This window comes from Taudactylus pleione, unplaced genomic scaffold (genome assembly GCF_031769625.1).
Source record: "Taudactylus pleione unplaced genomic scaffold, aTauple2 ptg000410l, whole genome shotgun sequence".
In the NCBI taxonomy this organism is placed as follows: Eukaryota; Metazoa; Chordata; class Amphibia; order Anura; family Myobatrachidae; genus Taudactylus; species Taudactylus pleione.
Window position 1 is genome coordinate 663,396 of NW_028284812.1, and position 16,201 is coordinate 679,596.

The following is a 16,201-nucleotide window of genomic DNA, read 5'->3' on the forward strand; positions in this document are numbered from 1 at the left end:
CACAGTGGAAATGCACACAGGATGGGGTGATGTTTTCGGTTGCACAGCTAACTTCCTGAACACTCCACAGCCTTTTTTTTTTTTTTTTTTTAGAAAGTGTATTGAATCCAGGAGAAATACTAAAAGGAAGTATAATAGATCATTGATTTCTAATCCTAGAATGCTCCCTCATTAGTGTCTGAAGACCAATAACATTTTGTATTTCATTATTATAACCATAAAAAAAACTTTTGCTGCTCCTGATTTTTATCCTGTATGACCTGTGTCGTTGCTTTCCTTTCTGCGTGCAGCCATCCATTGCCGGATATTCCATCAATACCCGGAACCACTCATCTCGATCTTTATCTGTCTAACTTCCGACGGACCAATCTGGACCAGATTATCCAGTCTGCCCAGAAATTAAAGATGGAGGAGTGTGACCTCATGGATGTGGTAGAGCAGGCTGAAGACTGGCTCCTGAGACTGAAAGCCATGGCCAGAGGAGGTAACGGCTCGTACTGACTATACCAAAACAGATGGCAAATAGTCAGGTGCACCTTGCACTCTACTTACAAAATATTATCTACAAGGTAGAAGCTAGTCAGTAGAATCTAGCAGCCATCTTGATAAATGAAGTAGCCAGGAAGATGTAAGATATAAAGATAGGGGATTATGTAATAGGGTGCGAGTTGTGTGGATCCGCACAATTTTTGGCGATCTCGGCAGCAGATTTAAAGCGGCAATAATTCAAAATGTTAATTAAGTCTGGTTTTACCTTATAAATTGTTGCCGCTTTAAATCTACAGTAAAATTGCTGTAATTTTGTTGCTGCACCCATCTACCCCCCCCCCCCCCCCTAACATCATTCAGGGGATTGTCTTTAACAGAAACACAGCCCTGTGGCTTAAAAACTAAAGGAGCTTCAAAACACTGCCCCCAAACCAACCACTGCGACCTTTGTGACTCCCACCATACTATATCTCTCTATCTCCCAACATAATGAGTAATGATCCCAATTGGCGGACATGGAACATTGCTATGGGCCGTGCCGATATCCCGCCCTGGAACTGTCCTGTCCTGTCCTGGTAGTTAATCCAGATGTAAGTAGCTTCACCGGGACCAACCGCAACCCTGCCCGAGAGCTGTAATTGTCCGTTAGATGTAGAATAAAACCTAGGGTTAAGCACACTAATGAATCATTTAATAATCTGCCCAAAAAAAAAAATATATATATATATATAAATTGCACCCGTCAAATGTGGACAATTAGAAACACATTTCGCTGACACATGAGTCAGGGGTTTGATATAATTTTATAAAATTGGAAGTTGGGTGATTATTAGAAATACCTGGCACAGTTCTGATGCTGACCGAAGTCCAGGATCCTGTCGGTTTCCTACATAAATACACAGAGAGGCCCGGAATAGACCATAAACATTTTATTTTACAGAGAAGTGCGGATATCAAGCTTTGATTCTCTGCTGCTTCGGAATGGTCTCAATAATCCCGGGTCTGTGTGGTATTAATTCCTAAAGAAACAACTTTATTAACAGCCAAGACCTGGCCAGCAACACCCACGTGTGGCTTGTTCATAGTTTGTGGTGGCGCTAGGTCATCCTGGACAGAAGTATCCGTAGAACGATCTGTAGGACGATCTACAGCTCAGCGGTTTCCAGTATCTTACAGGTCACATTTGGGGTTAAGGGTAGGTGGTCCCCTAACCTAGGCCAAGTGTGTCCATCAGCAAGGTCTTACATGAAGACGGAGGTATGGGCGCTCTGTTCTTCTGGCCTTCTCCAGCGTTTCCATCGCTGGCGAGTGCTCCGATGTGTTGTGTGTTCAGTCCTTTGTACAGATTATTACTAAACATTAATGATGCCTGTCTACGTTGTGGTTCTTTTTCCATCATTTTCCAATTTTCAAGCTGTATTTCGTTATGTGTTTGTTGGAAGGCAGCACTAATACTGTACTTTGTGAATCCACATTTGCAGCCGCAGAACAGCCTGCCAGATATAGTGATTTGGATGTTACAAGGAGACAAGCGTGTGGCTTATTACAGAATGCCAGCCCACCAAGTCCTTTTCTCCAGGAACGGGTCCAAGTGCTGTGGCCGGAACTGCGGGAAACTTCAGACAGTATTTCTGAAAGTATGTTTTCTTTCCCCCTTCACTTGCAAGCTCTGGGCAGGAGCGCACTGGCAGGGTCAGCGATGATTACACTGCAGGCTAGATTGGATGTGACGGAGATCGGAACCAGCATCGCAGCAGAATTTTCTTCTGTTTCAGGCTCCCAAATCCATGAAATAAAAAAAATAAAAACATTCTGAAGATTTCAGACAAAAGAAAAAGATACAGTGGCCAATACTTGTTAATTATACGCTTTATTTGGTGCATTTCTCAGTTATATGACCATAGCACCGTATGTCATAGCTGTCGAGCGTCACCGGGTCCTAGTGACAGTCCTAAGGTGTTATATTTGCACTATTCCATTTCTCGGTGTCTCTGGATTATGGTCCTGATTCAGAGATTTAGGGAACTCCGATGTTCACTTAAATCTGTGATGATTGAAGATCTGCGCCGGAGCCGTTATACGCATGGGCAGGTCAGGTGCAGCCATATTGCCCCAAAAGTCTCAGCCTGATTAACATTCTGCTGCTGTTTTGGTGTGACATTGAGCAGCGTACTAGAAAAGGGGGGCGTGTGAGACCTGTTTTCTAGGCGTACCAAAGGCAGCACCAGTGTACTTAGATCTGCAGCTTCACCGGCCCGGCTGCGTGATTTTGCCGGACATCCTGTGTAATCTAACTGGTTACTCGGTTGTCCGATGTTCAGACAGTTGATCCGATGCTACCTATTTGCACGCAGCCACCTGATTTAAAACGCCTCCTGCGGCTTTTATATATTATAGCACACCCGCTGCGTACAAATGCGCTATTGTGCTATTGCCTCCATCTGTGAATCAGGCCCTAAGTAGTATGGTCGTTATTTGTCTCTCCTACTAGCCAGCTTGGTCAGGTCACCGTGCGTTGCGGTATTGTCCGGTACAGATTACAGCCTAGAACTTGTAACGTCCATATACCGATGTCTGTGGCCGCTGAGAGACTTATAAATCTGTCAGATGATAAAAACTGTATTAAATGAATTGAGCGTAATTCGCAAACGTCTCCTAGTAAAGAATAGGAACGTCTCTTGTACACAACGTCTTATATCATATTACAGAGTTCTTTTCTGTTTTGTGAATTAAGCCACTAAGTGCTGCTTGTTATTGCTGTTATTATTATGGTTGTCAGTACCAGTATATATGACGTAGCGCTGCACATCTAGGCAATTGGGATACAAATAACTCACAGCGGGCCTGATTCAGTACCGATCGCAATTGCGATTGCAACAGCTATTCCCAATGGATCGCAGCAGCGAAAATAGGCTAAGGCTTGCAGAAGTGCAGCCGGCAAGGGGACGCCCACTGCCGCTATCTCTTATCCGTCCAACCTCGCTTTTCTGCGTATACATCAGTACCACTGACGCACATCGGCAAGTCTTGCAGCATTTACAGTACAGCAGGTCTGACCGGTCGCAGAAACAGCAAGACTCGTCGCACGCAGTGAGCACTCAAGCTGCGTATGCAATCGCAGTGGCTAGTTTAGGCACGCCCATGAAAAGCGGCGTTCAGACAGACAGGCACTCCTGCGTTTTTCTGACCACCCCCCAAACGCTGACAGCCCGTCACTCACTTTGCGATGGATTTCTCTGTGCGTTCGGAATCGCAATGCGATCGCAGCGCATACATAGTGTGGCTTACACGCATGTGCAGTGGCAAACAATCGCCCGATCTGTGTCTGTATTCGCACTTGTGATCGGTACTGAATCAAGCCCATTGACATGAAGTAGTAGCCCTGTGCCCATGAGCTTACAAGCTTAGTGGTGGGGGAGCACTAGACACCAAAAGGTACAGAAGAACAATTATGTTAAACGTGGGGGGAGGGGTTGAACATACGTTTTTAGTGATTGCGCACACTCCAGAACTGAGCGCGCGCAAGTGCAGTTTGATACACCTTAAAATCGCATCTACACTTAAGGCGTAATTGCCGACCTGGGAATAAGTGTAACTGCGGCTAGTTGGAGACTTGCCTATTGCATCTAGCACAGGGTGTTTGCATGTGCTGACTGATGGTTACGTCTACTAGCAAATCAAGCTCTGCATATATGAGGGTATTCAGGCGTTTATCGCGAGTCAGCCATTCGGGAGCAATATTTGCTGTGCACAGGGGGTTATCCAGTCACTATAAGAACAATCCTAATGTTGACGCGGAATGATAAAATTTTTGTTGTCAAATGGTTAAAATATCAACATCTAACATGTCACCATCTGGAAAATGTTGACGTAGACAAAATGTTGACATAGTGAAAATAAGGACATTAGCCTTAGGTAGGTTTAGGGATTAGCATTAGGGTCAGGAAAAATATAAAAATGAATTATTGACATTGTGACCAGGAATGCCAACATGGTAACTGTAGCCATAGGCGTCTTTATAATGGGTGCTGGGTTGTGGTGCATACAGGCCCCTGGCACCACGCACCCTGCACCCAACGTATACTTTCCTTCTGCCAGCAAACGGGTCCCTCCTCCATCGCGGAACAATCCTCCAAGTGACGTCTTTGGTAACATGGCGCAGCGCAGTGAGTGGCAGAGCTGTGTCAGAGCCTTTTGCTCTCTTGTGGGCATGCTCCATCCTAATGAATATGGTTCTGCGGAGCAGGGGGGGGGGGCGCTTGCCGGCACAAAGTTAGAAAGTAAGACGCGGAGGGGCTGAGTAGGGATCCTGCTGCACACGGGCCCCCTCAGGTGTTAATATGCCCCTGACTGTAGATATGATATACGGAACCCTAGTGGGGCACATCATAGCCTGTGTAGCTACCCATTATCAGTGATGAAGGTGCAGGATGTTTCGCTTGTAATGGTGCGTACACACGGGACGATTGACAACTATAACGACATCGTTGTACGATCTCCCGGGTGTGCTGGATGATCGATATCGAACATCCAGCACAACACCAACCCACCAGCGACTATAACATTGATCGTTGTATCGTTATATAGTTGATCGTGGGTCCCTATAGTAACCTGGTCGATTTCGACCAAGTTGGCCTGCATGTACGGTCGATGGACAATACCGATATTGTCCATACGTGCCCGCGCATCGCAGGACCTTGGGCACCGGAAAATGCACGATATGAACGATATGATCGATATCATTATCGTTAATATCGTCCATTTTAATCGTACCGTGTGTACGCATCATAAAACCACAAGCTTTGGTGCCATAGATCCTGCCCTTTCCACCCTCCGCTCCCATTAAACAGGACCCAACACTTATCCCAGCCAATCTAGACGAAAGTCTCATAGAAAACGAATAACATGTTACAACTCCCGTCTCTCACCTCTCCTGTCTTGTATTGTTATTTTCAGTTTCCACAAGAAGGAAACAAAGGGGCGAAGATGCCCGGGCAACTGCGGGTGCAGTTGTGGATGGGGCTGGCCGTGGACCAGAAGGAATTCAATCAGTTTGCTCGTGGGAAACTCTCCGTCTTTGCAGAGTCTGTAAGTTTTGATTGGGAAATAGAGCAGAGCTTACGGCAACTTTTAGTTTCCTTGGTTCCCCAATTAGCACCAACTGGATTGTCAACACAATTTTCCAATAGAGCTAGCGTGAACTACAGCCTGCTCCACCTGCACTGCTCGATCCTACGATAACATTGCTGCCATGTTCTGTGCTACTTTTAAGACAACCCTGTTTGGTTCCGTGCTGTAACCCTCTAAAGCATTCCCACTGCCGGGACCCCGCAGCCATTCGGTGACTAATCACAGTGACATCAGAATGATTATAAGGAAGATCTGTAGGGGGAACTCTTAGGGTCTCATTCAGACCCGGTCGCAAGCACTGAGCGCTCGCAACCGGATCGATGTTAAGGCCCTGCGCACGCACAGCGACCACACCGCGTGCGCAAGCCCCGGAGCCTGAGAGGAACTCTCTCGCTCCGGAACTCACTACAAAAGGTTGCGGCTGTCTTGTTGATCGACAGCTCGCGCCGTTTTGTAGGCGGGGCGGTGGCTACACAAATGGAGGCGTTCCTGACAGAACGCCTGTCGTTTTGTGAGCGGCCGCATTGACATCAGCAGTGATGTCAGTGGGGAGCTTCCTGCTCGATCAGAGCAGGAAGCTCCCTGGGGCTAGCTGTTGCCGAGACCCAACCTTAGGGTCTCGTCGCAAGCCCCGATGGTCGCGATGGTCTTGACCATCGCGACCATCAACCTGGTCGGTCGCTAAAGCTGTGGGTGTTAACCCACAACTTAGCTAGTGACCAGGAGGCGGCACTTGAAAAGTGAAGCGGCCGCCCTCATTCAGAACGAGGGCTCGCTTCTAGCGTCCGCCTCTGAATGAGGGGCTTTGTGTGGAGGGTTCACTTCAAGATATTCCATCTATAATGATAGTTTTGCACTATTGTGTATTACGCAGCATCATTACAGTAACGTACTGACAATATCCCTTTGCCTTGTAGTATGAAAACCAGACCAAGCTGGCATTGGTGGGTAACTGGGGGACCACGGGGCTGACGTACCCCAAGTACACGGATGTGACAGGGAAAATCAAGTTGCCAAAAGAAAGTTTCAAGCCCTCCAGCGGCTGGACGTGGGGCGGAGACTGGTCCATCAGCCCCGAGAAGACGTGAGTTTAGACCATAAATGGATAAAGTGTATATATTTTTTTTTCGTGTGCTTGTAAATGGCGCGTTGAAGCTTTCCCGGGTAACGCCAACATCCCAAATCCTCGCCAATTATCCTAATCAGCGTGTAAGAGCAGAAAGTGCTGGGCAGCGGTGCGCTGGCACATACTGCCCGGCCCTGCGCTGTCTGCGTTCTGCGCACTTCCTGGCTTCACATTCTTGGACTAGGCTGTGACATAATCCCTGTCTTTGTTTGTATACTATAATCAGCTGACAGATTGTACAGCCCGGTAATGTATCACAGACCCTGTTTCTTCTGCAATGTACCAATGACACAGGGGTCTATTTACTAAGCAGTGTTAGGAGACAAAGTGAAAAGTGATAAGAAAGTGATAAGGCGCCAGCCAATCAGCTCCCAACTGTCATCTCACAGGCTGTGTTAGAAAAATGACAGTTGGGAGCTGATTGGCTGGCACCTTATCACTTTCCTATCACTTTTCACTCTGGGCCTGATTCAGAGCCGGACGCTCTTTCAGAGCGCTCGCTCTGAATCAGTGCCCTCCTTCTCTTTTTTAGAGCGGCCTCCTGGCCGCTCGCATAGCTGTGGGTGACCACCCACAGCTATAGCGAGCGGCCAAAAAGATGGTCGCGATGGTCAAGACCATCACAACCATCGGGCTTGCGACGAGACCCTTGTGGTAGGGTCTCGTCTGCCGCAAGCCCTGGAGTGCTTTTGGCTCTATCAGAGCCAAAAGCACTCCCACTGACATCACTTGTGATGTCAGTGGGGCCGGCCCCAGACGGTAGGCGTTCCCAAAGGGGGCGTGCTGTCACTCACCATCGACCCCTTTGCAGCGAGACCCATAGCGACGGCTTGCCCGTCGCTATGCGGGTCTCGCGCATGCACACGACGGAGACGGCCAACATCGAGCACTCGCGAGCGGGTCTGAATCAGGCCCTCTGTCTCCTAACACTGCTTAGTAACTAGACCCCTTAGTGTCTCGGCATCAGAAAATCCTCTATTTTTTGTTGAACGGATACAAACATCTGGATCACAGCAATGCTACATCTACAGGTCTGCCACGCCCTGCCACGATTTGGGCTACCACGGCTCCAAGTGCCAGTTTCTCGTAGTGACACTGGCTTCTTCATTTCGTACATTCACCTGTGCATCGTATGCTGGTTTTCTATGCTGCCCTCCCTATGGGGTTCTGGGAAAGAGACCAGAGCTTGCATTATTACACTGCAGGGAAATACAAAGTCTGCACAACATCATAGTAACCAACCACATCCTGACTTACACTGTCCAGCTTGTACCAGATTGATGAAAGCTGAGTGGCTGCTGTGCTTGCTGATTGCTGAGTATTTGCTGTGCTTGCTGATTGCTGAGTATTTGCTGTGCTTGCTGACTACTGAGTATTTGCTGTGCTTGCTGACTACTGAGTATTTGCTGTGCTTGCTGATTGCTGAGTATTTGCTGTGCTTGCTGATTGCTGAGTATTTGCTGTGCTTGCTGACTACTGAGTATTTGCTGTGCTTGCTGATTGCTGAGTATTTGCTGTGCTTGCTGATTGCTGAGTATTTGCTGTGCTTGCTGATTGCTGAGTATTTGCTGTGCTTGCTGACTGCTGAGTATTTGCTGTGCTTGCTGATTGCTGAGTATTTGCTGTGCTTGCTGATTGCTGAGTATTTGCTGTGCTTGCTGACTACTGAGTATTTGCTGTGCTTGCTGATTGCTGAGTATTTGCTGTGCTTGCTGACTACTGAGTATTTGCTGTGCTTGCTGACTACTGAGTATTTGCTGTGCTTGCTGATTGCTGAGTGGCTGCTGTGCTTGCTGACTACTGAGTATTTGCTGTGCTTGCTGATTGCTGAGTATTTGCTGTGCTTGCTGATTGCTGAGTATTTGCTGTGCTTGCTGATTGCTGAGTATTTGCTGTGCTTGCTGACTACTGAGTATTTGCTGTGCTTGCTGATTGCTGAGTATTTGCTGTGCTTGCTGATTGCTGAGTATTTGCTGTGCTTGCTGATTGCTGAGTATTTGCTGTGCTTGCTGACTACTGAGTATTTGCTGTGCTTGCTGACTACTGAGTTATTATTTTTATTTATTTATTACCAGTTGTTATTTATATAGTGCACACATATTCCTTAGCGATATACAAAGAATATTTAGTCATTCACCTCACTCCCTGACCCAGTGGAGCTTGAAATCAATGCTCATTTTTTTCTCAGTCCATTTAAACTGCAGTATGTGTTTGGATTGTGGTCCGGAACCCGGAGCACCCAGAGGAAACTTACGCAGACATGGAGAGACCATACAAACTCCACACACACATGGGGCGGGATGTACTAACCTTAAAGTGTACATCCCGACCAGTCACTGCAAAATGACTAATCGCATATGTACTAACAGCGAGCTATGACACCGGGGCAATTCAAGATTACCCCAGCACATGTACAGCTGCTCCGAAAAGCAGCTATTCCCACGATCCCTAACAATGCTGATTCCACCGCTAATTATCATTAAAAACGCTCAGTCATTTGTGCAGCTCTGATGGTTCTGATTAATCATACACTAGCTGGAGATGACGTGTGTTAAGAAAGAAAAGTGGGCGTCTTTATACCGGCATACGCTCACTCTGCCGTCGCTCTCTAATACGTAGAGGGCGTCCTTACACCAGAAAGTGCGATCGCGGAGTTTGCATACCCGGCCCCTATATTACGGTTTTTGGACCTGAGAATTCTCAGCTTATGATATTTTTATTCTATACTCGACCTTTGAGGAGCTGGATCACCTTTAAGACATAGCGCAGGAATCGGACACCCCATTGGCTAAGTGCAGCCTTGTGCCTCTCACGTTATTGCGCACTCATGGCGAATTGTACATGTAGGCAGAGCTAATGTAGCGCATTCTGTCATCATTAAGCATCGCTTTACCCTAACAGAGGCTTTCCTGTCTGTATGTATTGTCGGATTTCAGTTACTGGATGTAAAAGGTGGTGAATTTCCTCGCAGCGAGCCTGATAAACAAATGGACGCAATCCTGATGTGTACGCAGTTGAGCGATTATCGCTAATCTGCACTGCGCATGCATCAAGTTTCATTACCAATATCGCTTGCAATGAGGAAGTGATTGACAGGCAGTGACCATTTGTGGGCGGCATTGGGGGGTGTGGCGATTAAAAATATTTTCGTATGCCCTCTGCGTACAAATTGGCAGCTCTGGTGGCATTAGCGTCCATCTCCCAATCAGGCTCCGTGCCACTTATAGCTGAGCTTACAATACATGACATAACTGAAGCTGGCTGCTTTACTAGGAGAAAGGTACTTTTAAAAAAATAGGCAACGTGTGAATGACCATTGCGCCCCTATTTATCAGACTTCTTGCTGTGCAATGCTAAATAGCGATGTCACTGCTGATTCTTTCATATTCCCTTGTATTTAACATGAATCATTTTCCCTGCGAGCGGTAGCGGTATTTCTCTGGTCAGCGCTGCTTGTACCACTCAAGCAGCGCTGACGAAAGAAGCTAAGCCCCGTGTGTTGTTAGACTGCGCATGTGCGGTCTCTAGCTCTAGTTGACACTTCCGGACGCCAGCGGACATTTTGAGGCTGCATACTGGTCGGATTGGGAGTTATCGCCTTATCTCTTCACCTGATGTTTCTATGGAAACCCAGCCAGCCAAGATGCATGCTGGGCTGACCTCCGGGTGCCGGGGGAGAGCGCTGGGCAAACACCGCCGGACCGCAGATTAACAGATGGCAGAGGCTGACGAATCAAGTATGGATACCCCTTAATCGCTGAAGTAAAATAATTGCTTTCCAATCCAATTGTGGTTCCAAAGAACAAAAAGTTATATTTTGCAAGAAAAAGTATAACACGCTGTGATCTAAACAATTAGCGCAAAACGCAAGTAAAATACAAGGTACAGCCGATACATGCGCTAGCACTCTGGATCCAGGTCTCAGTCATCAATCCTGAAGCCTCCCTTATGGTGTCCAGAGCAGTAGCCTATATACCTTACAGGTCACATATAAAACAATAGAGACAAGCTGGCATGATTCCACTGGTCCTTGCTCCTGGTCATTGGTTAGTTCATATGGTGTCATCAGGGGTATGGCTTAGTTCTCCAACAGTTGCTTTGTGTAGTTTCCCGCCGAAGAACTGGTTAAACTGGCTACCGACACTACATACAAAATGTTAACATGCTAACCAATACATCCCTATACTTCGTAACTTGCGGACGCATGATGCGATCTCCTTGCCGATAGGACCAGAGATCTGAAAATGAACAGGGATTTAATATAATACCGAACATGACATGTCTACTATGTTCTAAACCTTAGAACTTATTTAAGTTCATATTACATCACAATTATTAGGTCAGTAATATCCTTAATAACACTGGTTAGTAACTATTGTAAATGGGAACCATCTTGCACATATGCGTCCGCATATGTGCGTCTGTGTGTTGACATAACAACTATATACAAATGAGCGTCCATGTGTGAGTATTGCGAGTACGCTTCTGAGCATCTGTGTATAGAAATATATATACATTTATAAGGGTGTGCGTTATGTGCATCAGTGTATGTGTGTGTTGTGCATACGCAGTTTAGCGCATCAGATTGTGCGGCGCAAAGTAGCGTCGTGGAAACGCATCGTCAGACCACCGACGACCAGATCGTCAGATAATAATTGTGTGTGATCATAACCAATTATTTGACTTTGACACAAGATAAGGTAAACGAGCGCTATTTTAAACATAGCACTCAAATGATAAATGCCAAAACAAGCCATGTGATATGATGGGGGTAAAGTGCTGATAGCGCTGCTTAAATAAAGCGCTATCAGCAATAATAAATACAGGAAACTCTTCAATCTCACGAGAAACGGGTTTTTAAGACTGAAACTTGTTGATAATGGGGGAGTTGGTATGGGGACAGTGATGTCATAGTGTCTCAGTTTCAACTTTTTGAATTGCTTGAGGTCCATCCCATCGGGATGCTTCAGGGGCTTCAGCTGTCTAATGGAGGAGTTTGTAACAGATGCCAGGGTATCACTGAACAGCGCACTTTAACTGTGGTTCATATCTGGGGTCAAGTGGTCGTTTAAGATGACATGTTGACTTTCTCCACCTGATTGTACAGTGCTGACGACTGAATGTCACTACGCGAGTAAAAGTTGATGAGTATTATTGTGACGCACCTGGATACTAATCGCAGCCGGCCATGTAGGAGTTAAGTCTTAGTAAATCTTTTAACTTGTCATTTCTATTACTAGATTTACATTGCTGTGAAAAATGTCGGGTTTTGGCTTTAAGGCATCATAAAAATGTTAATAGATTTTTTTTTTTTTTTTTATGCGGTTGGAGCATCCTAGACAAGGTACTAAAGCATTCATCAGCATGGCACAACGGAGCGCAGCTCACCGGCTGCTGGGAGTTATGGTTTCTCATTTAAGTCACTCCGGTCGTTTCACGATTAACACTCGGCCACGGAGCTTGCGGCACGATTCTCACAATCGAGAGCACGACGCGTCACGCAACTTTTTATGCAACGTAGGCATTCAGTGGCCTTTTTCCCCCACTTGGTGTAAGGCATAGAATAACACGGCAATAAAGACAATTGCGCCATTTGCAGTAATGACTCGTCACCGCATATTCCGCAGGCAGCTGAGAGAAGTGGGGTCAGAGACACCTATTACGGCTCGCAAATGTCTGAAAGCTGTCTCACAAATAGCTCAGATAGGGAGGAGGACAGGAATAGTTGCGAGAGCAGTTTTTGAGGCTTTGAGTCTTCCAAGGAAAACACAGAGACAAGTTATGTGAATGCTGCGCGGTTATTTTTTTTTTCTTTAATGGTATTTTGGAGAACTGAGATCCGCCAATGTAACTGCTGTGATCGGCATTCCAAAGGACCTCTAACTGTGACACTGTTTAAGTGGTTGTAACACTATGGCAATTACATGGCAGTGGGTACTATACTTTCTACTTCAGGGTCCATAGGGGGTCCACAGGGTTGACCTTGGGGTATAGGTTGGGAACCAAATCCGGGCACCACGCAGTTAAAGCTTTTAGCTCCCAGGATGCACTTGGGTCCACTCTCCCTATAACCCCGCCGCCCCAGCCAGAGGCACCTCAGTTTAAGTTGGTGCCCGGCCGGAGTCGGGTCACCGTTACTGCAGGGGGGCTGCTTAGCAGCCCCTAAGCTTAAAATTTATTTTAAAAGAGTTTTATTTTATTATTTTTTACTACTCTTCAGAGCGGCAGCATCAGACTGTCCAATGGATGTCTAAGCTGCCGCTCCTACACCCTGCCGGCGCTGCGACGCCAGTACAGATCTGGGGATCGCAGCGGGACCCCAGAGTCTGTACTAGCCGGGCTCTTCTAGGAATCCCTGGGCTGCTGCCGGATCGACCGGGACAGGTAAGTCGCGTGGTCACCGCTTGCGGTGACCCGCGTGTACATGCAGCCTTATGCCTCCGGTCTCTGGGGACAGACCGGAGGCGCTAGCGGTGGCGGCGGGCTCCCCCTCCATGGAGGCATACCCCGCGTGTCCACAGCCCACCAGGGATTATAGCGGCAGCGGGAGCCGGCATCCCGGGGGGTTAATTGCTAGCCAGGGGAGGAAGCCTTCCCTGTCTAGCGGCTCCTCCCCTCAGCTCAGCGCGCCTTTCAACACACAGTCTGGCGTCGCTGAGCTGCTTCCTCCGCGGGCCACGCTTCTTCTGAGGTCTCCAGTGGTAATTTTCTCTCTGTGGTGCTGCAGAACTCCTAGGATGTCAGTGAGCCCAGTCCCCCTGCGTAACTGGCCATTTTGGGTGAGTGTACACAGCGCTATAGCCTTCCCAGACACTGAATCTGGGCAGTTGAATGTAGCGACATTGTGCAGTATATTATATGTCATGCAAATGTATGTATATATATTTTTCTGCATTGTATGTGACTTATGCTAGTGCTGACTGTCTGCTTTTTCTCTCACCTGTCAGTGTATATCTATCCCTTTTCTTTATCTGCCCTAATACAGGTGTACCTGGGGTGGTTCTGAGACCTCACATATATATATTTGTTAATATCTGTGAGGTTTGTCATATACTGTTGCGTGCTGCACGTTGCCATATTTTAGATGGAACTGTGAGTTGCATACGCTGATAATGGGTCCCTGCAGCTAATCTTAGCGTCAGTCAGGACCGGTATGGCGCTGCTTAATATTTCCGTCAAGATAGTCAGATATATCTGACCAGGAGATTGCACACGATACTGCACCCATTATTGCTATCCTGCAAGTCATAGCCTGCAGGAATTAGTGCGGAGGATTTTAACTCAGAAAGGTTTATGTATGCGGCACCATCTGGTGCCGGGCCCCTTGCACGACCCCCTTAAAGGGCGGTTTATTTCTCAGGATCCTCTCCTTTGAGGATCGCCGGGCGGGCCCCATTGTCGTCACTCGCTTGGAGTTACTTCACCATACTGCCCTTTTGAACTCGGGGTATCTCGCAATTTCTTGCAATTTACCCCTGTGCAACAGACTATCGCTCCCCGTTGGGGGTTTTTCACAGTACATGAATTACCTCCGATACCACATCGGTCTGTCATTCCCCTTGCAGGGATTACCACAACGGCCACCCTGGTGGATGTCGTTTTATACGAAATACTAATTGGCGTGATATACGCCCTGTGGTTACTTCCCAGTGGCTCTGCCGTGAACTGGATGGTGTATTCGGCTCTTTCCCTCTCACATGGGGGGAGCCGATTTCAAGTATTATTATCCCTGCTTTGGGGCTGGTAGCCAGGTTCATTCTGGATATAGAGAATGTCGATCCTGCACCTGTATCATACATCTCCCGTTTTCTGCCAAGCGGGTGGATCTCATAGCGGGAGTCTGGCTGTCGCCAGATAACGAGGAGTCACAAAGGCCTCCTGTTTCCCATTCCCTGAGGGTCCTCACAAGTAATGGAAATCCCCTTCTGGGATGGATTTGTATGTTAATCGTCGGGTTACAGGCATTAATACGCCTCCCATCCCGGCCTGGACGGATTTTACGGATCCGTAGGTGGTAACTTTGCCTGAAATCAATGTACTCGTCTTCAGGGCCTGTTGCCCGTCCTACCATGGCCATCGCATGGTGATGCATTTGTAACGTTTTTCCCCTCCAACACGTCTGGGGTTCAAATATCTTTTGCCGCTCACATAAAATATGCAGTGGTCATATGTGGGGTTACCTACATGGGATGCCGGTCTTCTAACTTTCTGGGTTTCGGCGGCGTCTGTATCCGCCGCAGTACCCTATGGCTGCATTATGGGAAAGCAGAGGTGCAGACTCCTTCCATGGGGAAGATCTTGTTTGGTCCTGACCTTGACAAGATCGTTGCATCATTGGCAGTATCACTAATGGGGAGATACCGTCTTTAGCTACTCCCACTACATTCGGACTAACTCTGTTAAGTCTTTTTGTCCTCAGGGTCAGCCTAAAGGCCTGTTTTTTCCTAGGCTGTCGGCCTCCATGGGGGCCACCATATCCAGTACCGAGCAGTCCTGGACTTCCGGACGACCCTGTTTCTACACCTGAGGATATACCCTCAGCCTGACGGGACAGGTCTACATCTGGGGAATTCCAGAGTGAGGTACTGATTCTCAATGGCCTCTCATTGCTCAGGCGGCCTCCTCACAGGCATTGTTACACGGGCCCTTCTTCAGACCTGATCAGGGCCTTACAATCCCAGAAAGCTATACAGTCTTTATGGTAAGCAGAGCTATTTCGGCCAACCTCACTATCTCAGTGAGGGACTGGTTGTTCTACTTTCTTTCTGGGGCAGTGAAGGACTGGTCCTCATTTGCCTATACTCTGTCTCAAATCCCTGAATCAGATTCCAATGGTGCCTGCACTCAGGTGGAATCCTCCTTGCTCCATCATCCGACGTTTGGAACCTGGGGATTTTATGGTATATCTGAGTATTCAGGATACGTACCTACGGGTACATACAGAGCCCTCTCATCAGCATGGGTTCAGGTTTGCTGTGCCACAGCAACACTTGTAAGTTTCGGGCTCTGCCTTTTGGGACTGTCCTCAACTCCACTAGGGTTTACCAGCCTTATGGATTTTCTGACAGTTCACCTGTTCAGTGTATCCGAATGCTCCTTTCTCTGGACGGTCTCTTGCTTTTAGCAGGATCACCAAGGTACTTTACCGCCAGGTCAGGATAACCGTGGCTTCTTCTCGGCACAGATAATTAGTCAACGGAGAAAAAGTCCTCCCTGCATCCCTCACAGGGCTTTCTTCATCTGGGAGCACTGCTGAATTCTCAGAATCTGAGAATTTTTCTGGCGTAAGACAAGATCTCCACTCTTCAACTTGGAGTGTGCGGATATCTACGCAGTCGACACATGTCATTACTCTTTGTGATGCGCGGTCTACCAGAGTGTCTACCTTTTGGTAGGGTGGAATGTGCTCAGTTCCATTCCAGGCCTTGCCATAATTGACTCCCCTCCGGATGGATC

General features: G+C 47.5%; 1 protein-coding gene across 1 annotated transcript in view; it reads left to right on the forward strand.

Moving 5' to 3' along the window:
* Positions 1–16,201, forward strand: part of DYSF (dysferlin) — a 705,898-nt gene that overhangs the window by 416,786 nt on the left and 272,911 nt on the right. The window contains exons 23-26 of the mRNA XM_088447021.1: positions 291–481; positions 1,969–2,126; positions 5,446–5,577; positions 6,537–6,703. Coding sequence (XP_088303147.1) covers positions 291–481; positions 1,969–2,126; positions 5,446–5,577; positions 6,537–6,703 — 648 coding nt within the window. The remainder of the gene's footprint in view (positions 1–290; positions 482–1,968; positions 2,127–5,445; positions 5,578–6,536; positions 6,704–16,201) is intronic.